This window comes from Bipolaris zeicola, assembly GCF_000523435.1.
Source record: "Bipolaris zeicola 26-R-13 unplaced genomic scaffold scaffold_27, whole genome shotgun sequence".
Classification (NCBI taxonomy): Eukaryota; Fungi; Ascomycota; class Dothideomycetes; order Pleosporales; family Pleosporaceae; genus Bipolaris; species Bipolaris zeicola.
The window spans coordinates 173,838-196,697 of record NW_006912076.1 but is presented as its reverse complement, the minus strand read 5'-3'; the positions used below and the strand labels follow the sequence as shown (position 1 = coordinate 196,697).

At 50.8% G+C, this 22,860-nt stretch overlaps 7 protein-coding genes across 7 annotated transcripts; 4 read left to right on the top strand and 3 right to left on the bottom strand.

Moving 5' to 3' along the window:
• Nucleotides 1–424: 424 nt before the first annotated feature.
• On the top strand, nt 425–2,359 carry COCCADRAFT_88813 (uncharacterized protein; the record flags this gene model as incomplete). Its single annotated transcript, XM_007711323.1, has 1 exon — nt 425–2,359. One exon carries the CDS (start codon nt 425–427, stop codon nt 2,357–2,359), a length of 1,935 nt encoding a protein of 644 aa, XP_007709513.1.
• A 583-nt stretch (nt 2,360–2,942) lies between these two features.
• On the bottom strand, nt 2,943–7,306 carry COCCADRAFT_23993 (uncharacterized protein; the record flags this gene model as incomplete). Its single annotated transcript, XM_007711281.1, has 9 exons — nt 2,943–4,010; nt 4,106–4,176; nt 4,292–5,160; nt 5,207–5,573; nt 5,642–6,226; nt 6,276–6,465; nt 6,530–6,717; nt 6,765–6,957; nt 7,013–7,306. The coding sequence occupies 9 exons, from the start codon at nt 7,304–7,306 to the stop codon at nt 2,943–2,945; spliced, it is 3,825 nt and encodes a 1,274-aa protein (XP_007709471.1).
• Nucleotides 7,307–7,982: 676 nt separating this feature from the next.
• On the top strand, nt 7,983–10,909 carry COCCADRAFT_23992 (uncharacterized protein; the record flags this gene model as incomplete). Its single annotated transcript, XM_007711280.1, has 11 exons — nt 7,983–8,274; nt 8,425–8,446; nt 8,662–8,876; nt 8,928–8,958; nt 9,011–9,093; nt 9,157–9,264; nt 9,322–10,219; nt 10,268–10,462; nt 10,520–10,670; nt 10,728–10,799; nt 10,862–10,909. 11 exons carry the CDS (start codon nt 7,983–7,985, stop codon nt 10,907–10,909), a joined length of 2,115 nt encoding a protein of 704 aa, XP_007709470.1.
• Nucleotides 10,910–12,644: 1,735 nt separating this feature from the next.
• COCCADRAFT_88706 (uncharacterized protein) lies at nt 12,645–14,397 on the bottom strand (the record flags this gene model as incomplete). The annotated part of the gene is made up of 3 exons (XM_007711322.1): nt 12,645–13,425; nt 13,471–13,792; nt 13,836–14,397. 3 exons carry the CDS (start codon nt 14,395–14,397, stop codon nt 12,645–12,647), a joined length of 1,665 nt encoding a protein of 554 aa, XP_007709512.1.
• Nucleotides 14,398–14,731: 334 nt separating this feature from the next.
• Nucleotides 14,732–15,468, top strand: COCCADRAFT_23990 (uncharacterized protein; the record flags this gene model as incomplete). The annotated part of the gene is made up of 5 exons (XM_007711279.1): nt 14,732–14,768; nt 14,849–14,984; nt 15,021–15,143; nt 15,196–15,236; nt 15,308–15,468. The coding sequence occupies 5 exons, from the start codon at nt 14,732–14,734 to the stop codon at nt 15,466–15,468; spliced, it is 498 nt and encodes a 165-aa protein (XP_007709469.1).
• A 1,421-nt stretch (nt 15,469–16,889) lies between these two features.
• Nucleotides 16,890–18,272, bottom strand: COCCADRAFT_88697 (uncharacterized protein; the record flags this gene model as incomplete). The annotated part of the gene is made up of 1 exon (XM_007711321.1): nt 16,890–18,272. One exon carries the CDS (start codon nt 18,270–18,272, stop codon nt 16,890–16,892), a length of 1,383 nt encoding a protein of 460 aa, XP_007709511.1.
• Nucleotides 18,273–20,240: 1,968 nt separating this feature from the next.
• COCCADRAFT_34395 (carbohydrate-binding module family 48 protein) lies at nt 20,241–22,720 on the top strand (the record flags this gene model as incomplete). Its single annotated transcript, XM_007711294.1, has 4 exons — nt 20,241–20,263; nt 20,319–20,448; nt 20,534–21,796; nt 21,974–22,720. 4 exons carry the CDS (start codon nt 20,241–20,243, stop codon nt 22,718–22,720), a joined length of 2,163 nt encoding a protein of 720 aa, XP_007709484.1.
• Nucleotides 22,721–22,860: the final 140 nt, after the last annotated feature.

The window sequence follows — 22,860 nt, the reverse complement described above, 5'->3', positions numbered from 1 at the left end:
AGCTGTATCTGGCACTCGCTAGGAGGCTCTAAATATTGTTGTTGTTGCGACATTTGTAGGTAGTAGTAGTTTTGGTGGGGGCTTGGCAAAAGTGTCCGGCCAAGCCGTGTGTCCGGCCAAGCCGTGAGGTACGTTAGTCTTTTCTTAGCACTAAAAAGATGTTTCGGGAAGAGCTATGGCTTCTTCCAATTTTATATACGAACATTCTAGCTAGTCAATTGGTTAAGCACTACGCTAAGTGGCCCTGCCGCGCCGGGATAGAACGGACTCAAGAACCTTGTAGCTTGCATCTTAATCTCGATATTTGTCCGTGCATAGGAATTTGCGACGAACTAATAATGCGGTGGAGTACCATCGTTCCATCCCTGAATGCCATATTAAAGACGATGGTACTGCTTTAGTTCTGATACTATCAACCTTCATAATGTATACTTCACGCTCATTATTTTCAACTTTAGCAAGTTGTCTTTCGCTAGCAACGCTCGTTGCATCGTCTCCCACCACTAACCAGAATTTGCCAAGCTCGAAGCGCGATGCGACGGTTGAACAGAACGTGTTCTTCGACATCAATGGCAAAGAAGTAGAGACCAGAATTGCAAAACTGAAGGCCGAGGGTTACCGACCAACTTCCCTAAATATCCATGGCACGCCTACCGATGCAAAATACGCCGGCATCTGGATAAAGCAAGATGGCAATCCCTACGAGACAATTGTAGGTGCCAATAAAACCACCTATGATGCTTGGCTCGATCAGTGGAAAGCCAGTGGCTACGTTTCGACGCAAGTCTCTGCCACCGGGCCCGCCTCCAATGCTGTGTTTGCAGGTGTGATGGAGAAAATACCCTCGATTCGCAACTGGACTCAGATATGTGGCACGAGCAGCCCTTATGCGTACTTGAATGCGACAGGGGATGCCCCGATAGTGATTACAGGTGTGAGCTTGTACGGCACTCCAACCGAACGCCAATACTGTGTCCTCGGACACGAGGACACAGACAACCATCAACAGACTGTGTGGTTCCCGACTAGCTCTTCGCAGGATTACAAGACGATAGAACCCGCTGAGACTACCAAAAGATTCTGGAGACCGGTCTTCATCGACAGCTCGGAAGACAAGCTCCTTGCATCTATTTTTGATGATACGAGTGTTGGAAATTGGACCGTCCGTACCGACCTCACCGCATCGCAGTTGCAATCAGAGATTACCGCTCAAAAGGCGAATAACATGCATCCTATTCACATCTCCGGTGCAGGATCCACAGAGACACAATACGTTGTGATTTTTACCGAGCAAGCCACCCCGCTGGAACGCAATTGGCACGCTGTAGGCGATATCACTGGCTTCCCGGACAATGCTAGAGTGAAGAGAGATTTGGATGAAATACTTCAAAAGTTTATGAAGCGTAACAGTGTCCGACAAGCCCAAGTCTCCGCCTCAATCAACGGAACTGTCATCGCTTCGCGCGCCTACACATGGGCCGAGAGCAACCGCGCCATTGTCGAACCATCCGACAAGTTCCTTCTCGGAAGTGTTTCTAAAGCATTCACATACGCGGCAGTGGACCACCTCGTCTCCACTGGCGTGGTCAACCTTACAGATCACATCTACCCGCTCCTTGGCTATACTAAGCCCGCAGACCCTCGCTCGCTAAACATCACCATACAACACCTGCTCGACCATACGGGTGGATTCGACCGTGGAATGTCACCCGACATTGGCTTCATATTCACGACCGTCGCTCAGTCGCTCAACCAATCTACTCCCGCCACACTACGTCAACTCATCGAGTACGTCCTTGCCAAACCGCTCGACTTCGAACCCGGCACGAGAAGTGTGTACTCAAACTACGGAACCCTGCTCCTCGGCTACCTAATTGCCAACAAAACCGGCGAGACATACATGTCCTACCTTGAGAAAAACGTCCTTAAGGGTCTCGACGTGGAAATGTACACTACACCCGGGGCAGACCACACCAACGATCGCATTGTTCAGGAAACAAAGTTTACCAGCATTTCCGCTTTGACGCCACTGTCGGAAAAGAGAGTAGCCAATGTCTATGGCGGCGATGGCGCAGTCAAGGAAGCGGCGGTCTCTTCGTTTGCGCTAAAGGCTTCCGCGGATACGGTATCGCGGTTCATTGGCAAGCATGCGGCGTACGGACTCGGTCCCCGACAGCTATTTATGTACCGTGACGGTACGGTCGCGGGTGCGCGCGCATTGGCGTATAGTATGGCCAAACTGGATTGGGCGATAACGTTGAATACAAGGGAGTATCTGGATGAAAATGCATGGAATACGTTGGTGTTTACCGATTTGTATCAGCTTTGGGGTGCCCTCGATTCGGCGCTTCCCTTATAAGAGTGTTGAGCGGTCTTGCGTCTTTAATGTAATTCACCAGTGTGCTTTTGTGTACTATTGGTCTTCTTCGTTGTAAATTCCTTTAGACTATATATATTCACATCGCATAGAATCCACGTACTTTTTGACATTTTTCGTATCTTCGGTAAGACGATTCAATAACTTGGTAAGGTGCAGTATTAGCATGAGTCTGAATATCGCTATCGTTTCTCTATTGAGCCTTTACTACAAGAAAGGCGTGGTTCTCGACAAAAGGATATATTAGACTTCCAGCTTTAGGGCATTGGTGCAATTAAACTACCGCCTCGATATTGCAAGTATCATTCCTGCAACCTTCCTATATGTGTATCCCATGAGGAAGACTACTAGTGCGAAGAATCTCCCGTCAGCTCTTTTTCGAAAATTGAAACCTTACTCAAACCCAAACACTGAGAAGCCCGTGATGAAGAATGCTGAAATGGTAATCGACCACGCATTGCATTTTCATCGGATTATCCTATCATCTCTTCCCCCCGACTGTATGACTCTAAGGTCCTTCATTATCGGCCGCGAAGACTTGACCTGATCCTGATCTCAAGACGTTTTACTGACCCAACCTATATAAACGTATGCTTGGAGATGGTTCCAGAGAGCGATTGCTTGTTGAACCACCTTTGGTCGTAGATGTTGAGACCGCGGTAGCCGAGGGTGATTTATAATCTTGCATTTCAGAAATAGGGGGCAGTTTTGTATGAACTGATCCGAGCTGGGAATACGAAGAGAGGTCGAGCATAGAGGATGGGCCCTGATCCAATGGATGAGGTGAATAGTCTTTGGGCCAGGGAAGGGAGGTGCTATCGAATGAGTGCTTCCCGAGATGTGTTAATTCCCCATCCTGTACCAATGTAGACTGAGGGATTCTGCGGTCCCATTGTGAGGAGTCGAAGAAATCAACATCGTCAAAATTAAGCAATGGGGTATTTGAACGAGACAAAGTACGAGGATCATGACTTGAGCTGGGGTTCGCATTCTCGTCCAAGTCGACTGATTGATGAGGCTGTCTTTTTAGATAATAATCGGACGAGTCAGGCGACTGTTCTCTGAGAAGATGGGAAGGCTGAGACTTTTCAGAGCCGTCCTGCACCTGATCACATGCGGCTTCATTTGGAGCGTGGAAATCCTGTGAACCTCCTCGTATAATGGTGTCAAAATTAGCCCAATCATACTCAAGATCTTCTTTATAGAAGGAATGTTCTTCTCCGTCAATGTTGATATCGGGCAGGCTGAGCAGATCCCTGCCTAGAACTACTTCATCTTCTCCAGAGAGGTCCTGTGGCAACTCTTTCGATATGCTTGCATCTACTCCTTCCGTCATTCCATCAACGCTGCCCTTATAGTAGAGCACTCTGGCATGTTTTTGGAAGCGGTAAAAGATAGGATCAACGCCTTGATCTAAGAGTTGCTGTTTCTGAGCTTCAGGCCAACTCAGAACATCGTTTTTGAACTTCTGGTGAGTTTCTTTTGAGCAAGTTCGCATCAAGCTTATCGCCATGTTTTGGATTGCCTTCTTTCTTTCTTGCTGTCGCTGTTCAAGTTGTTGACGTCGTTGTTCGTTTTGTTGTTTATGTTGTTGTAGTAGTAGTTGTTGTTGTCGTTGAGATTCATAAAACCTCTGTTGAGTTTGTTGTAGGGTCAGCTGCTAGTGATATATATCAACGTCTTGAAAGTCTCGAATACTGTTGAATGGCGACCCGTCGTTATATTTACCTGGCTGAGATGAAAATCGCGGTTCCACGAATTGCTGTCGCTGCCGAGGTTCAGGAAACTGCCCCAAAAGTCTATTTTCTGAAAAAACCCGATCGAATAAAGTCGGAGTGAATGTCTCTTCGCTATTTATCGACTTCAACTTTGAATTGCGTACTTTCGTAGGTATGAGCTGGATACTGGGCTTACCATTATGTTTGCGCGTGTGCGCATTAAGTGCGGTTCTCTTTGCAAATCCGATACGGCTATACTGACAGGATGCCGTCTGGCAATACACGCGTTGAATATGGATAGCCTCATGTTCGTACCGGAGTTTTGTAGTAGGAAAGCCCAGGGAAAGCCTATCACAATGTGGAAAGCGGCAAAAAAAGGCGGTTGAAGCATATGACTCTTGGAATGCCCGGAGCAGGGCCGGCGAGATGCCTTCAACTTCATGTTGCGCCAAAAGATGCACGATTGCACTTTCGTATTTTTGAGAAAGCTGACTAAAGAGCGTTTGGTCGTTATTGATGAAGTACGTCTCGATGTCTGAGAATTGCATTGTGAGCTGATGGGCAGCTTCGTGATGGGGTACTGTACTGGGTCTGGACTTACATGAGCTGCTATCGCCATCTAGTTTACTGGCTAATAGTCTGGTATGTAGTATATCTGCCATCAATTGATAGATCTCCATGCCAGAAAAAAGCTGGAGTCGCTCATCCGGGTTGCTATCGTTGGTTTTGTCCCTCGCCTCAACCTGATTTACTGTACGCCCAAGTGCATGCCAGCAGTTCTGATGTGTCTCATGCATTTGTGTCAGAAGATCCTGAAATTGCTGTTCCATACCGAGTCTGCCTCTCCCCGATGCATATTGCGAACAATGTCCGATCCAAAACTCTATCGCGTACGGTAGAAGCCTGTAGTTACCACTCGCTACTTGAGCAAGGTGTTCAAGTGAGTTGCTTTCAAACCGCAAGAGATTGAGACCGCGGGTAATGATAATGGCGCAAGCAGATGAAATATCTACGGCGGCGCTGATTGCTAGGACAATATGCGGTGTTTGAGATCTAATGAAGTACCTTTTGAGCGTTAGACACTATGCATTCAACTCATCGAGAAACTCACTCTTTTACCGAAAAGTGAACTGGTACTATCGTCGAGTCCGGCAGTTCTTCTATGAACGGTTTGCAGTGATCAAGTATAGAAGCGACAGGGATACTCTGGACTTGAGAGCTGGAGTTGTATGGAAAAATCGACAGTGCGTGCAGTAGCTCTGACTTATGCAAAGGCCTCCAGGCAAAGCATATCCAGCTCATGACACCTGGCACGCCTCCGTAATTACGCGCACCTGGAGCGCCGCAGAGACGAATGAAAATTTGATCAAAGAGATTTTCGAGATCAGAGGGAAGATCATCAACGATTTTACGCAGCTCTTCGGGGCTGTAAACCGTATCAAGTGATTTCAGTACGGGGCTTACCCACAGGAACATACCTGTGCAAGTGTTAGAAGGTAAGACGTTAATTAGCAGACTAGGCAGGAATTACCATGCGACTTCTTACGTAGAGTTTCTTTGACATGAACTAGGATAGATGCATCGGGATCGAGCTCATCGAAATGATCAGGAAGATCAGAAAGCTTGCTGTCAACGAAATTGGCAATCGCGCGGGTAACCGCAAAGCTTTCGTTGGTGTTACTGAGAGAGATTTTTGTTACCATTTTTTCCTTTTTGCGCAAAGATCGTGAAATATCCATCGTCTCTCGGCTGACAATCATAATCTTGCAGCTGTGAGTAGAATGAGCAGGAGATACCAGTTCGACAAGATCTTTGAGAAGCTCTTTTTGATCTCGTGAAATCCATTCGTCAACACCATCTATAACAAGTCTCACAGAGCCCAACCCTTGGAGAAGTTCAGGGAGAAGATCCAGTAATGCCTTCTTTGTTGGCATTGGGTGGGAAGTGAAGTAGACGTCATGAACGTAGATTGCAAGATCCTGATGCTTCTGGATGACCTGCGAGATGATGGATCGCAGCAGCCGGCTTGGACTATCGGAATGGCTTCCAAAGAAAATACAAAAGTAGTAGAAAACGTGAACTGCATTTGCCTCTGCATGTTGCACAACACTAGAGCATATCATGAATTTTCCTTCAAATAGTTATACAAGTGATTAGCAGTGATGATCGTATGAACATACCTGCTCCCGGCTTCCCGCAAAGCCATAGTAGAGGATTCTTTGCGCTATCTCCCAGCCATAGTTGGGTTTCTTTGTGCTGTACAAACCACTCGCAGCTTCCCGGTAAGTAATCTCCCATATACCGTTCGAGTATGTCAGCTTGGAGTGTTTCATTTGTTCCAAACCAAGCTAGGACTTTCTGGATTTTGGCCTGGAGTTGGCGTGCTAAATCAGCCCGTGTCTCTCATACATCCATAGAGTTGGTGTATACTCACAGCGTTCCATTCACGCTCTTGCTGCTCCCACTTCTCGTCGTCAGCCTTGCTACGTCGAACAGCTTCAGAGATTTCCGCCGCAGCAGCTTCTTTCTCAACCAGTCCTCCATGGTATGCTAAGTTTTTCAATATCCCGTTGAATCGGGATTCAAACCCATCCCACATTGAGCTAAAGAAGATAGCCCATGCTGCAAGTCATTAACACAGCACAATGTGGAATAACCGGAAAACCTACATTTTCTTCGCACAAACTTGTAAGCTCGCCGATGAAATTCTACAATATCGGAGTAGACCAAAGCCAAGACATTCTGAAAGTTGTGGTCGTCGGCAAGCGCATGATTGAGTCGGTCAAGGCGAGGAAGCATGTCGGCGATCTTGCCGTATGCTTCTATCAACTTTTCGAAAGCACTAATGGAATCGACCGCGATCTGTTGATGTACAATAAGCAATATGAACTGAACGAAGACCTGAGACTCATCCTACAGTGAGCATGAGTTTAACTGGCGCCCAGATCCAGGCAAGATAAGGTGTGCCATTGCACAGCACCTCAACGACCTTGGAGTAATGCTCCATCCCTTGTAGGAATGGGTCAAGCCGAGCCATATTCTTCTGCATGCGACGAGCACGGAGCTGCCGCTCGATACGCATGACTTCTTCCTGAACATCTTTGAGCTGAGTGTTATGGAAAATTCGCCTGTCTTCTGGCGTAACAGTGGACGCAAACCGCTCGAAGGCATCTTGTAGCGTAACGGTGGCCTGGGCCGAAGGAGCCGCCATCGGGCCGTGCGAACAAGCCGTTGATGTGCGATGAAGCCCGGGATAGACTGCTTACTTCTTCAACACAAACAATATAAGGGTTCGAGGAGGAGTTGAGTAAAGGTGGCGAGCAGCACACTCGAAGCTGGCGGGGCATCTGTAGAGTAGCCTTGCAGGTCGCAGTCATGCTCAGCCCCGGTGGTTGTGTTAATGCATCTACGCAGCTACTACACTAGATACAGGCCAGCTCCCGCAGCTCTCAGACCTCTACCATGACGACTCGCAAGACATCGCTTTTTGCACTCGTAGTCGGCCGACAGCATGCTGTCTTGTCTTCCTGGTATCGTCGTCGATGATGTCGCTCCCCCGGCTGCGAAACGGCGGCGCCTAAATACCTACTAGGTAGGTACCCCTCATAGTTACAGGACGCATCGCAATTGAGCACCTCTGCAATGGATCCGAGTATGCACACTCAGCAAACACAACACCAGCACCATCCCCTATTTGCGCTGCTGTAGAGGAGGTATACGAAATCACCTTGATTTGCTATGGCATGGTTTGTCGCCTTCAACTTAGCTTCGTCGCTATCTTACATTTTGTCTAGATATCGGATTTGACAGTAAACGTTCCCCTGCACCACCTCACCTCCAATGTCTCGACCCAACACCCGATACACTTTGAACCTCCTCGCACACTTATGTGTGGAGTTGCCGATGCGCCCATCGGACGACTAGACGACTTTGCGGGCGAGTTGCTACTGAGGCTGGTTGACGACGACGACCTCATCCTACAATTTCTACTCTCGTCAACTCCAATCACTCCCGCAGCCGAGAGGAAGTCAGCCAAAAATGCTTCAAAATTTCTTAGAGTCATTATATATGGGCCAAGATGCCGCCTCAATGACGTTGGCGATTTTATGACCCAGGCTGGCTGCTACTTGGATGATCCTGTTGGTTGTGATCGCAATGTCCCATACATGAACCCTCAATGTATATTCAGCCTTCACGAACAACCACCAATGACGTTTGAGCTACTGCAGCCTCAGTAGCCACATATTCACGATTACTCAAGAGCTTCTCTTGATGTTTTATCTGGCTTCGAGACTACCAATGATCTCGAGTTATCAACTACCCTAGTAGCTCTGCGCACTGAATTGAAATCGTAAGTAATCCGCCTTGAGACGAGCGAGCATGTTCATAATGGAGTCACAGACATCAGAGACAAGCTTTGACTTTCTTCTTGAGGCGCGAACAAGGGTTGCATCCGAACGAGGATGGTTTCGGTATATGGTTGCGGAAATGGAGTGAAGGGAAGTCTATGTGTGTATTGCTGAGATATCCCTCCAAGTTTCAACGCTAAAACTTGACGTACAATAGTTTCGTGAACACCATGACAGATGAGGCACAATTTGCTCCAGGCCCTATGTGGCGCGGTGGATTGGTTGCTGATGAGATGGGTCTTGGGAAGACGCTAAGCATGATTGCTTTGGTTGCTGCGGACCAAGATAGCACTTTGAACGATAAGTCATTCACAGGCCACCCTATATACGGCGCTTCCATAAGCTCAACTCTTATAGTAGTGCCGCTGAGCTGTAAGTGAGTGTACATATTACGGCTTTTATATATGCTCAACCATTTTGCAGTGTTCAGTGTCTGGGAATCGCAGTTGAGAAGGTATGTTGTGACGACTACAAGAAGGATTGCGCTTGCTGATCATGTTACATAGTCATGTGCACGACGGCAGATTGACATGGTTCATGCACCATGGAAAACAGAGATTTAACTCGAAGAGCAAGGAAGTACTGCCCGGTACGATTCATTGATTCAGAAACTGCAAGCAATTCTGACGCCGACTCTTAACTGGTCAATTAGACATAGTTTTTACCACTTATCAGACAATTGAGAGAGAGCATCGTAATTGTGCTCAAGGTAGCAGCTCTTTGTTCTCTCACCATTGGAGACGCATTATCCTCGACGAAGGTAGATTCGAAAGAACGCCACAGCTTGCAGCCCAATACTAATTGGTGTTTTCTTTAGCGCACACTATACGCAACCACAATACCTCGACTGCGCAAGCAATAACCGTACTGCAGGCAACTTCTAGATGGGCAGTATCGGGAACCCCGATTCAGAATAGCCTGCTCGACTTCTATGGCCTGTTCAAATTTCTTCACTTCTCCCCATACGACGACCCAGGAGTTTTCGACGACGATGTCACGAACTTATGGCGCGTCAAGCCCGCCGAGGAAGCCGCTGAGGCTTTTAAAAAGTTACTCTCGTGCATCATGATACGCCAAACAAAAGCTATCTTGGATCTACCCATCAGAGATGACAAACTGATCCGTGTGCCGTTTAGTCATGAGGAAGAGAAATATTACCACCAAATCAAGCAACCCGTCATTAATATACTAGATCGTGCCACAGAAAGTGGCTGCCAAACCAACGTACCCTGGATGACTGCTATACAACAAATCAACAAACTTCGTCTTGTTTGCAACCTGGGAATTTCTACTCCGTCACAATCTCGTCACTTGCCACAATCGGGCAGTATCGATGAGAGAACGGCTTTGATGAACGCGCGATATTCCATGGGTGGAGAACTATGCGCACAGTGCTTACAGCCAGTTGAAGCACCCGCGTCTGGGGATGGACTCCGGGATGCTACACGACCACAGGTTTATCTTTCAGCTTGCAGCATATTTTACTGCGCTGATTGCTCTGCACTACTCCGATACCAATCACCTGATCCATGCGAGTATATAAAGCAACTGCAACCCTGTCAAATTCGTCCATTGGCATCCTTCTTGCCTACCCCTAGACTTACACCAGTTGGCGATCTTTCTCCCTCATCAATGGAGTGGGACCACAGCAACGATATTTCAAGTAAAGTATGGACACTTGTATCGCAGATTAAGTCTTGTCCAAACGAAAAACAGTAAGCCGATCAGGAGCTATGGCATATCTCAAGCTGACCCACTATTAGTGTTGTGTTCTCGTCGTGGACATCAAGTCTCGATATGGTGGAGAGGGCGCTTCGGTGTGACCCAAACCATATTATTGAATCAGTCCGAATCGACGGCAAAGTGCAGCTGAAGAACCGCAGCAATGCCATACAGCAGCTCCATCGCAATCCTAGGATACGCGTCATACTAGTCACGATTGGTTGTGGTGCATGTGGGTATGTTCATGTAGACAATATCCACTAAATCATTCGGTTTTCTAATAACCATCTCAGTTTGGACCTAACAGCCGCTTCGAGGGCACACCTTCTCGAGCCGCAATGGAATCCATCTCTCGAAGATCAAGCACTTGCTCGAATCCATCGATTAGGGCAGACCCGTCCTGTGACAACCATACGCTATGTCATGGAAGACTCGTTTGAAGAGGTATTTGAAAGCGAACAGCTACTTTTCATTGCTATAGGCTGACATATTCATCAATAGCACATTCTCAAAGTCCAAGATCGCAAGAAGCTGCTCGCCACCACTCTATTGTCAAATGGCTCTTCCCTCGAGGTAAGCAATGAACATACCAGCATAGACGGATTAGCAAAAGGATACTAAGGATACCCTTCTAGAATCTGCGCCAATTACTTCACGAAAGAAAGGAAGGCCAATTGTCTTGATGAGTAACAAGGTCATAAAAATACTGAATCCAACACATTCTTCAAACCCCTTGCTCATCATCCACGTGACCGTACCGAAAACCTTGACCCAAGTTCCTCCATGCCGGCAACCCAATGATTCCTCCTAACTAATCATCAATCAAATCCAGGGAATGAGATACATCAAATAATCTCATCCCATCCAGCCGCTCAAGATAAAGAAAAGATGTCTCCCGGAACCACCAAACCCCCTGCAAACCATGATACCAAAAAAAAATGTTTGAAACCAAAACATACATCCTCTGTTCTACATCTTCAGCACAAAGCCCAACAAAAACTAACAATAGCCATAATCGTACACAAGAAAAAAGGTTTACCACAAGGAAACAAGCCAGCAACAACCCCAGCTCAACCCACCCAGCCACCCATCATCCGTCAAACCCCCCTCCCCACAACCACCAGACCCACCATAATACCATCCCTTCCCTCCCCTGCGCCCCCCAGAAAAAGCAACACCAAAAGTGACACAACCACCTCTTCTGCTCCGCGGAGCCTAAAAATTCCTCAGCCCTACACACCCGCACACACGCATAATCCCTGTCCAGACAAGACTAAACTAGACTAGACTCTTCCGAGGGGGGGCGAGAAAACGGGTAAACGGCCCCTGCGAACATGTGCAGGACCCTGCTTCCAAAGTTCTTCGGGGGGGGGGGGGTGGAGCGGTGTTGGACGTCGATGGTGTTTTGACGGAGACGGAGATGGAGATGGAGACGAAGACGGGTAAGAAGGGGGGGTGGGAGGTTACGCGGCTTTTGGTGGTACGCGGCTTTGGGGGTTGTGGGGTTGTTATGTCGTGCAATGTAAGGAAGGGGTGGTTGGGTGTTTTGGGTGTGTGGTGTGTTTAAGGAAGAAAGGGAAGAGGGAGGGTGAGATGGGGGTGGTGTAACGGGGTGGGATGTCAGATAATGACGGGGTGTGGGGGTGGCTGGGTTCTGGTTAGTTGTGTATGCAGGCATGCATGGGGGTTATGAGGATGTGATGGGGGGGTTTTTTTGGCGCCGAAGTGAATAGGTGGGTGCTCTCCTTAGTTAGGGTGTTTTGTGGATTGCTTGGTCGATCGTGGAATTAGGTGAATAGTACAATTTGGGTGTACGAAAAAGAGAAAGAGATAGAGAGATAAGTCGGGCTCGGTACTTTTTTCCTCGCCCGCGGCAGTTTGAAATGATGACCTGTGTTACGGAGAAAAGTAAGCGGTATCCCTGCTCGCAGGTTCAGCCCATTTTTTGCCTACTATACCTTGGGGGCGAGGATGGGAGGCCTGGTTGCGTCAGCTGTCTAGGGTAGAGAGCGTATGGTGTGGCGACTGGAAAACCGGTATTGGTGAAGGCGATGTGATGAACAGTCGAATTAGAGTCTGAGAGAGAAAAGTCTGACTTTTACATGACCAGCATGAAATTATGTTTTATAGTATTTGTGGCTTGCGAAGCTAGAAAATAGCTTTTTGGACGAATAGAAAGTAGAGTAAAGAGTAATAAAACTGCAGGGCTTGAGAATGAGAATTTGGCCATTGTCCTTTTTTAGATGCAATGAAATAGAGAGATATAATGATAGGAGCTGAGTACCAGATCAACCCTAACGATAAAGACATCAAGCTTCCAGAGATTGAATCTCAAACGAAAATGGCCATAGGTTGCGAGTATAGTAAATGATGAAACGGCCGAAATAAAAAAGACAAGTGTTGGGTAGAAGTAACTGCCTATCTGGCCAAAGCAGGGGACCCAGCCTTGACCGCAACCCAGTGTCGGACTTGCAAAAACACGCGCAAGGCATGGATTGTGCTATCAATATTATCAGAAGATACCGATAATGCAGCCCTCACTGCATGTAGTGAGAAGCATTTTGCTGCCCAAATAGCTTTCTGCGAATCGTCTATTGATTCAAGACGCGCAGAAGCCCATGATGCCGAGGCGCCTATGAGGGTTACCCATAAAAAGACACCCGCTAGGTCATGGCCCCAGCAATTCTGTTTGTTTGTTCTCTCAAGCGTCTCGTGGAGAGCTAATAACAGTGTGGCACTCTTCGTGTCGGATCTGGCAGTGGCTGGATAGACAATGCCTGCAGATTCTGCGAGGCTTATTCCATGGACCATTGATCGACAATAGATTAAGGCTGCGATGCGGCAGCTCTCGTAAATCCAATCCGGGGTGATGTCGCTCTCGGTAGACGGCAGTAAGAGAAGGCGTGAGTAGATGGACTGGAGCTGCAAGTCGCAGTTGGCTAATTGCCCACTTGAAATTGTGTGTCCGTCACCGGTATGATTCCATCGTGCAAGAAATATGTCTGTAAAATTTTGGATCTCCATGATGATTCCAGCTGTTCCCACGGAACAAACACGGTACAATTGTGAGGCATGTGTGATAGGAGGCGAAAGTGGCGAGATTAGGATACCATTTTCGGACAGTGTTTCAGATGGAGACCACGGCGTGAATTCTGCGGATTCGGGCTGGTTTCTTGCAATGGTAAAAGTCAACATTATCCTGCCCTGGTTAGCTGATAGCTTGCGTGAGTGTCAAGACTCGTACAGTGTCATGAACCTGGCAACGCCCGGATTCAGCCCGCCTCGATGGCTCCTCAAGCAAGTTGCCAGACCATCGCGGTGCACGCTGAAGACGCCATCATTGACACTCCCGATTTCACTGATAATGAGATGGAGTATGCAGATGATAGTAGCGTTGTCCGTATCCAAGCGACTGCTAATTAGTCTGAGAATCTTGGTTTTGGCGAATACGGTGAGGCGGCTGTCGTACAGCAAGCCTTCGTCAATGTCATGGTAGACCAAGGTAGCATACACATGGCTGAGAAATGATAGGTGACTGTCGCAAACATAACGCATCCATGCTTGATCTGTAATAATGAGCAACAGCCAGGCTTCTGTGCAATGACTCACCATGGCAAAACAGAACGGTATTGCGGATCCACTCGCGCTTCAGATCGCCTAGAGACTCATTTTGAAAGGTGTTGCTTCTCGGAAATGGGTACTCTGAAGCCTCCTCACAGGCTGGAGGTGCGCTGTGGGTAGATGTTGGGGTTGCCATTGATAGAATTCGCGCAGCCAGACTTCGTAGAGAATCGGTTGGAGATGACGGCGAGTAAGCATCACAAGAATGCAGACTCAACGCAGATTCATAGCCTCTAGTATATGCAGGAGCCACAGGTGCAGTGTTAGGTAATATTCCAAAGGAGTCTGTTGTGGCCGGGCTCGGGGTTCGTGTCAAAGCACTTGGTCCATTGCTACCTTCGCGGCTTCTGGCTAGAGTCACAGGCGATGATGCTCGAGTCTCTTGGTGTTTGTACATGACATGTGATCGTACGTTTCTCAGGACTGTCGTAGCCCGGAAATCGTCTGGATGGGTTGCAACGATGAATTGGAGTGCAGGACCCTGTGCGAGCGGTGGAAGGCGGTGTCGGCCTGTTCGTCTTTTTGATGGCTTTGGATCTTTGGACGCCATGTTCAAAGATAGAGGATGTCCAAGATGTGCGTTGCTGTGATGAATCCGAACAAGTAGGCGATGATGCTTCGTCTTTCGGGCCTTTCCAATAAGTGACAGAGGGCTGAATGTTTAAAGGCAGGAACAATTGACCATTGACGTGAGATGCAGGTACCCTTTGGGATACTACAACGTGCTATTAGCCTTCTTGGGTGCTGTGAGCCTCAGCCACAAGGAAAAGATAGCGGTGGACATCTGACAGGGTCCAGGTTGGCTGCGTCACTACGGTATTGGAGTAAAAGCATGTTCAAGGGAGGCCTCAACTCAAAACGAACTGGTGATTACAATTCACAACATGGCAAGGAGGATACAAGGCGTACACTGTTCCTCCGGTTCGCCATCTTAGAATATGTATCGCGCACGCCGGTTCATAATTCTGGCGCAGCACATACACTGAGCAGATGACATTCAGTATATCCCGAGTATGTACTGTTTGAGGCATTGGCTACGGTGAACCCCGCCGTCGGTCCCGAGAAGCGTGCCGATGCGCGCCTCTATCCTCCCGATCCGCACCCGAAAGATGTCGGAGAAGAATCGTTCCCAGCCTAGTGTGTGGCTGGGCCATAACAGCTCACCATCGGCAGCCCGATACCGAGAGAACCGGGCCAAGCGCGACAGTATAGACCGCCATCCATAGTCCTTGATGATGCCAAGCATATTCATGGAACTTGTACTTTCGAGCCTGATGGCTTTGTGGATAAGTTCTCGTATGTCGACATGTCCCGTTCGAGCTCGGCTGGCATAGCATGGGTTGGTCAGGTCTTACCCGCATCTTTTCCTCCAATTCAAAGGTCCAGAATGTAAGTTGGCTGTGGGAACCAAGATCAGCATGCTGGTGGTCAATCAACCCATTTACCTGTTTCAGTGTTAGCGCGCGGGCATACCCTGGATGCTGCATATAAGCCGCAGGCCCACGCAGTGAGCAATGGATCAGTATATCCTTATTGGATCGGTAACAGCCCTAAGAACGCCTTGAGTGCTCCTTTGGCCTATGGTAAATTGAGGGCACAGCGTCTGCAGCCAACCGCGTAGGGCGCCTCCCTGGAAAGATTATAGAAAGTCCAAAGACTGATGGGTCGGGCTACATTGCCCGGTAACCAATTGAGCTTTTTGTATAACAAGGGAGTGGCTCTGTCGCAGCAATGGCTAGCATGTAGCTTGTAGTTTGCTACATCAGCCACAACGTGGGCTCACATAACGTGGCTGTATACATGCGACGACATGACGGAAGGTTTACCTAGAAGAGCAAATTGAAGCTTCGTGCCATTTCCTTGGTTAAAGTGCCACACGGCGAAGTCACTGTCGTTGTCCTAAAAATATTTTGCTCGGAAGGGCTGTTGGGCTGTGTTGGCGGGTTACGGGAACTGCAAGAAAGGGAAAAAAACATGCTCCCCAGAAAAACGACAGGCTAGTGTTGCACTGGCTGCGCATGAAGAAAGCAACAGGCAAAAAGGTGGCAGGCTCCTTGTCAAGCGTTGATCTCTTCTGAAACTAGCAAGCCGAGCAAAAGAAATATGTATCGTGGCGACCTGAAAGTTTGACGCACAAGAGACGTGGTGAATGGAGACTTGCGAACCGTTGACTGACTAGTCTCGTAGTCAGCATACACATACAGATGTGTTGCATCGACCGGTAGGGTGGGTACGACTATGGTATACATGTGTATCCATGCCCAAATCTGGCGACATAAAAAACCGATGTAGCTTTGCTTCTGGAGGCGAATACCTTGTCACGATCCCATCAAGATTGCCGGGGCCATGCTGATCTGATAGCACGTATCGTCATAGCCTGGCGGCATTGCTTGGTGTTGAACCATCGTTGTTGCCACATGGAGGGGTATACAAAGCTATATGTGTGTGTGTGATAGCAAATGACGCAGTGAGATTCGACATGTTAAGGGATGGGAAAAACAAACGTGGGGTCAAAAGAACGCACGCCGCACAAGCCACAGGGATCCAATTACTAACTTGGGTCATGTTTCATTCCTGGCGGCGGCAGGAGCGTATCACGGCATACGAGTCAGGCAGGACACTCGTGCATTGAAGGATTCGATGCTTGCATACAAAGGACAGAATCGAAAAAAAGCATATGAAATACATTGCGACACGTCACAACTTGAAACTATCGACCCAATCAAAGTATCGATGCATAAGTCTAAGTCATGACTATCATACGCAATGGAGTATAGGTAACAGAGCAGCGCACAACTAAAGCCCATTATGCTCGTGGAAACAAAAGCCTTTTCTCTTCCATCACGGTAGACAATGTTTAGTGACAGTAGGAAGCGTAGGAATACATGCGACAACGCCGAAGAGTGAGAGAGAGAGAGCACCACATCAAGGCACATATCGATACCCAGGTTCCCTTGTGTTTTCATAACGTTGATCTTTGGCCCTTGCCCAGGTGTTAACATGTTCGTGTCCCAGGGTTCGCGGTGGATGCGGTTACGAGGCCTAGGAGAGGGGATCTACGTGGTCGCCTTCGGATACCGACTTGGTAGGGTCGTTTCGCCTCATGATGCCCTCAACAGGTCCCAGCAATCGCTGGAAGCCGTTCTTGCCAAGAGTCGCAACCTTGACCTCAGTCTTGCTGATGACCGAGGCAGCGCGGGGCGCATCATTGAGCAGTGCCAATTCACCAAAGTAGTCGCCCTTTTGATATTGATTTACAGGGCCGTCAATGCCGCGCTTGAAGACCTCTGCCTCTCCAGCCTCGAGCAGGAAGAACGACTCGCCAACATCGCCTTCTTGGATGATGGTTGTTCCGGGCGGGTATTTTTTGGTTTCAAGAGCGTCGGCAATCTTTGAACGCTCGTAGGGCGTCAGGGTGGACAGCAGGGGGACCTCTTCGAGGAAGCCCTCGTACATGCGTCGACGCTGGAAGGCGCTGTCCATGAGAATGCGGCGGAAGGTGATGCGGTCGAGTGCCCAGAGGGTTGATGGCTCGGTCGAAGTAACTGTGGCGGCACGGGGCGCATTGTACATGAGAGCCAGCTCACCAAAGGAGCCCCCGGGACCAACAGTGCCCACCTTGTTGCCAGCACCTTCGGCGCCCGTTTCGAGCTTTCCCGACTGGTTGACGTAGATGTCGAATGAGCCCTTTTCGACAACGTAGAAGTAATCTCCGACATCACCCTGCTGGATGACCTTTATGCCCTTTGTTGGTATCGGCTTCTCGTGCAGGGCACCGAGGACCATGGACGATTGGTCGTCATCGAGATGTGAGAAGAGGAAGTTGCCAGAGACTGCCGACTTGAGACGCGACAGCTGGTCGGGCGTCTTTTGATGAAAGGGCGGGGTAAAGTTGTCGGCGGCACTTGAGGTGGGGTTGAGCGACTCGGCCGAGACGGAGGTGCGCCTGTTGGTGTTGTAGTTGTTGGGGAAGGTCTGGCCCTCTCCGACAAGCGGCGGCATCTGGGTGATGTTGTTCTTGGAGGAGCCGCCAAAGCCACCAAAGTTGCCAAAGGCGCTCTCACCGACGGGGCTCAGGTTGCCGTTGTTGCGGACGCGGGCAAAGTCGACGGCAGCAAAGGTCGAGGCTGTGGGCGACGTCATGGTATCGTTCTCCTCTTCTTCCTCGAGGCGGTGCATGGTCGTCTTTGCAAAGCTGCTGCCGCTGCTGGGCGAGGTGCTAAAGGGGTTGTTGCCCGGGAAGCTGTTCTCGGCACGGCCCTGATGGCTGGCGTGCTGTTGCGACAGCAGGTACTCTGTTCGCTGCGACTCGAGGCGGCGGTTGAAGAAATTGGCACAGAATTGGAGGATGTCGTGGGGCTTGTGCTTGAGGATTTCGCGGTCGAGGGTGGAGATTTCGTTGGAGTAGTCGGGAGGGAGGGACATGAGGGCGGTGGGCGGGTGGTGAGGGGTTGAGCGCAGCTCTTTGACGTCGGTCGTCGGTCGCGAGACGTGCAGGAATGGAGGGGGGGAGGGGGGCAGCAGCAGCTGGCAGTACGGCGAGGATCCAAGGGCAGCGGCGATGCGAAGTTCAAGGGGTGGAGGAAGGAGGAGACGGGGGGAAGCAGACGACGGCGGAGGTGAAGCTGGGCGGCTAGTAGAGAAAGCAATTGTACTGTAGGTGCAAAGGCCCCCGGGGGTGAGGGCGCAGTGATGACGCGCTGGGCAGAGTGGGTGGTGGGTGGGCAGGCAGTCAGAGGGGGGGGGAACTACTAGACAGTAGCAGTAGCAGCAGCAGTAATAGGTAGGGATCAAGGCAATGGAGCTGGGGGCGTATTATCTTCCAGAAGGCCTCTAGAAACTCTCGTCTGGCTTGAGGCGCTCACGGCGACATTTAGGCGACGGCTTGTCTGGCAGGCGTGAGTCAATGTCTGGTGCTTGTCCATGCAGTGCTGCCATGGATCAAAGAGCAGATGCCAATAGGCGTGTGTGCTTTAGCTCCCGCTTGCTGTCCATGGCTGGAGCTTGCGCTAGGCGTCAGGGGAGCTTGCGGCGGTGGCGGGGAGGATGCAAATGCCCCAGAGGCCGTGGGAGAGAGAGAGAGAGAGAGAGTTGTAGTATGTATGCATGTACAATAGTAGTAGTACAGAGCAGAGAGGGCTCACTCGCAGACATGGTAGCATCAAATGGTCAACCAAGGCCAAACGCGAACAAGGCAAAGGCGATGCTTGCCGGCTGCTCGTAGCCACGCAGCTCGTTGTTTCCCTGTAATTGGGCGCTGCTGCAGAGGGAGTGGACAATAAACCACCGAAATGAGCCTTATCTTGCATACTGCATCACCACACGCCCCCCAGACTCTCACCCAAGCGGGTGCAAAGATACGGGCGGGCAAACTATGGACAGACGCAGACGCAGGGACAGAATGATTGTCCGGCCCACCAGTCCACCAGTTCTGATGAGTAGCCTTGCCGTGTTTCACCTTTTATTCGAGACCTTTTGATACATGCGTCTTGCAGACCAAACATTGGGCGGGCCGGCTGACACACGACTGGCGGTGAGCCACAGCCTGGCTATGGCGCAGACGATGCGGTGAGTGCACTAAGACGGTGGTTTGGTCTGTGCAAAGAGTCTCTCGTATTCGTGCATGTGCACAAAGGACATAATGCTGCTCGTCCACGGTGAAATGGATTAATGCACGTGTTGGTTATTAGCAGGACGATGACGCACTCTGGCCGCTTGGGTGGGTGGGTGCGTGGTGCAGGGTCACGTGCCCGACAAGGTTCAGTGTCTGCGAGCTGCGAGCGGGAGGGGCCATGATGTATTCTCGTTTTTGCGGGTGCGCGCGCAGTGACCCCAAGCACGAATTGCGCCGCCCACTGCACAACTTGCCCGTGCCAACCGTGGGCGGGTACAGTCGAGCCTGGCTGCTGCAATCAAACTGGCCACACAGGTACACGCACGCAGGCTTTCGTCATTGTACATTTGCTCGCCATCATGTCGTCCCGCCTGTGCCATTTGCAGATTGCGCGCGATCAACGGCATTCCGCCAAGCAATGACGCCGCTAGACCGCGCCGTCTCCAGTCTTGCACCTTGACTGCACTATCGCGCGCAGACTGAACAGCCTCGCCAATTCACTTCCCACAGCGCCTTATCGCCATAATCACCTTGCCCTCCGCCTGCGCTCCTAATCCGCCTCCTGTCTGTCCCCTCCGCATAGCTGCAAGCATTTCTGTCGTGCATACAAACATCGTCCGAGCGCGCGCTGCCGCTTGCTTTAGCTCCACCCGAACCGAGCTCCTGATCCTGCCCTACCAGCCTCCTCCAAAACTGCCCGCTCTTTGCGCCCTCCGACCCATCTCTCTCCTGACTACCACAATCGCATTTCTCCAATCGCCTATTTCTGCTGCGCTGACATGGGCAAATATACTTTTACCTGGTTCGCTTGTCCTCGCCCTGCCTACGACCACAGCTAATCGCTAATGCGCTCCCAGGGAACACGCCGCCAATGATGTCTACGTGACTGGCACCTTCGATGACTGGAGGAAGACAGTCAAGCTTGAGCTGGAAGATGGCGTCTTCAAGAAGACGGTCGAGCTGCCCAAGGTTCACACCCAGTACAAGGTGCGCACGCCCACTTCCGGCTCTCCCAAACCCGCTGCCACCTGCAGCCTGTCGCGCAGACTTTGCTAACGCCTCTCTTGTCTAGTTCGTCGTGAACGGCAACTGGTGTACCAATGAGACCGCCCGCACAGAGGACGATGGCCACGGCATCATCAACAATGTCCTCTACCCCGAGGACATTGTCGACGAAGTGCCAGTCAACACCTTGTCGTCTGTCGGACCCGAGTCTACGACCGCTGCGCTTGCCGGTGCTGTGCCCAAGGAGAGCGATAAGAGCGCCGCAGATAGCTCTGCCCTGCCCGGTGCCTTCCCCGAGACACCTTTCGCAGAGACACCCGCAGGCGAGGCCCAGACCTTCAATGTCGCTCCCATTCCTGCTACCTCGACTAACGGCAACCCCATTAAGCTTGCGCCTGGCGAGCCCGTTCCCGACCCAAGCACCCTTACCAACAACACCGTAGAGTCGACTGTCAAGCATGACGAGGAACCCGAGCAAGAGCCCTCGATTCTTGGTGTTGCCCCCATCCCAGCTACCGCCGGCATTGGAAACCCAATTCACCTTGCACCTGGCGAACCTGTTCCTGACCCCAGCACTCTCACCTCCAACACCATCGAGAGCACTGTCAAGACCGACCCCGCTTCCTACGAAAAGGCCGATGCTCTTCCCCCTCTTGCTTTTACTCCTCAAGCCGAGCGTGATGCCAAGGGTGGCATGTTTGGTATCCCTCCTATCACTGGCAACATGATCCCCGAGTCCAGCCTGCCGATGGGAGTCGATGCTAAGACTGAGCAAGACACTGGTGTGACCATTTCATCGGTCGCCCCTACAAGCACAACTGCCGAGCTTGCTGGCCAGGTTCCCAAGGAGCCTCGTGGCGTCCCCGAGACTGTGACCGAGAGCCAACAGCAGGCTCACGTCGAGCCCGAAGCATCCGCCAATGCTGAAGCCGTCCAGGAGAAGAAGGAGGTCGAGCAAGAGCTGAAGGAGACTGTACCTGAGGCACCTGTCACAAGCCAAGATCCCACTCTGGGTGATCATGCTCAGGCTGCAGTCGCTACCGCGGCTGCTGGTGCCACCGCTGGCGCAGGCCTCTTTGCCGCGGCTGTCTACACTGCCAAAGACAAGATTGCCGAGACCACTGGTTTGAACGGACCTAGCACAACCACTGCCGACGAGGTACCCAGCGTCGTTGCTGAAAGCCAAAACACCGCACACGCTGAGCCAGAAGCGGCTGCCAGTCCAGAGGTTGTTGCAGAGAAGTCTGCCGTTGAGCAAGAGCTTCTCAGTGAGGTCCCCAAGACGACCGAGGCTGGCGAACCCGCTCCCGCCATTGCAGTCCCCGCTGTTGTCTCTGAGAGCCAACAAGCCGCACACGCCAGTCCTGAGGCAGCCTCAAGCCCTGAGGTGGTTGCAGAGAAGTCTGCCGTTGAGCAAGAGCTTTTGAGCGAGGTCCCCAAGACCAACGCAACTGGAGAGCCTGCTCCTACCGCTGCCTCCGAGACTGTATCTCCTGACGTCCCTGAGATTGTCGCTGAGAGCCAGCACGAGGCTCACGCTAGCCCCGAGGCTGCTGCCAACAGCGAAGCTGTCACAGAAAAGGCGGCTGTAGAGTCTGAGCTGCTCAGCAAGCTGCCAAAGGCCGAGGAAGCTGGTGAGCCTGCGCCTGTAATTACTGCCGCTACCACAGCCACCGCTCCTGGCGCAAACACCGAGGCGGTCGCTAGTGAGGTGCCTATTGTTGTAGCTGAAAGCCAGAAGGAGGCCCATGCCAGCCCCGAGGCTGCTAGCAATGCTGAGGCAGTTAGTGAGAAGAAGGCTGTTGAGAACGAACTGCTCCAAGAAGTAAAGCCAACCCACGCTAATGGCGAGCCAATTCCCAGCTCGGCAGCCGTGGACTCCAAGCCAGTCGAGTCCTCCGCTGAGCCTCAGACTGTCACTGAAACCGAGACTGCCAAGCCAGCCGAGTCAAGGCCTATTGACTCCACCACTGATGTCGCCTTTGCCTCTAAGGAAGCCACTTCGACTGAGCAAACACAGCCCGCTGCCGCTGAGGCTTCAGCAGACGCCAAGCCAGATGCCGAAACCTCTGCACCTTCAGGTCAACTGGCACCAGAGGCCCCGGCTAAGAGCCCAAGGCAAGACTCTGACGTGTCTCCCAAGGGCACGCCAGGCAGCCAGAGCATTGTCTCTGCTGCTGACGACAAGAAGAAGAAGCGCCGCTCTTTCTTCGGCAAGCTCAAGGACAAGCTTTCCGGTAAGGACAAGAACTAAACGGTTTATCCATTTCGTTGCTTGTCTGCTCTCCTCGCTAGTCATCTTTAGTTACAGGAGATGATGATGTTGACGGATTGAGCGTGGTAATACCCAGGGTTTCTCTTCACTGCTCTGCTTTGCGTCATATCCCTCCCACT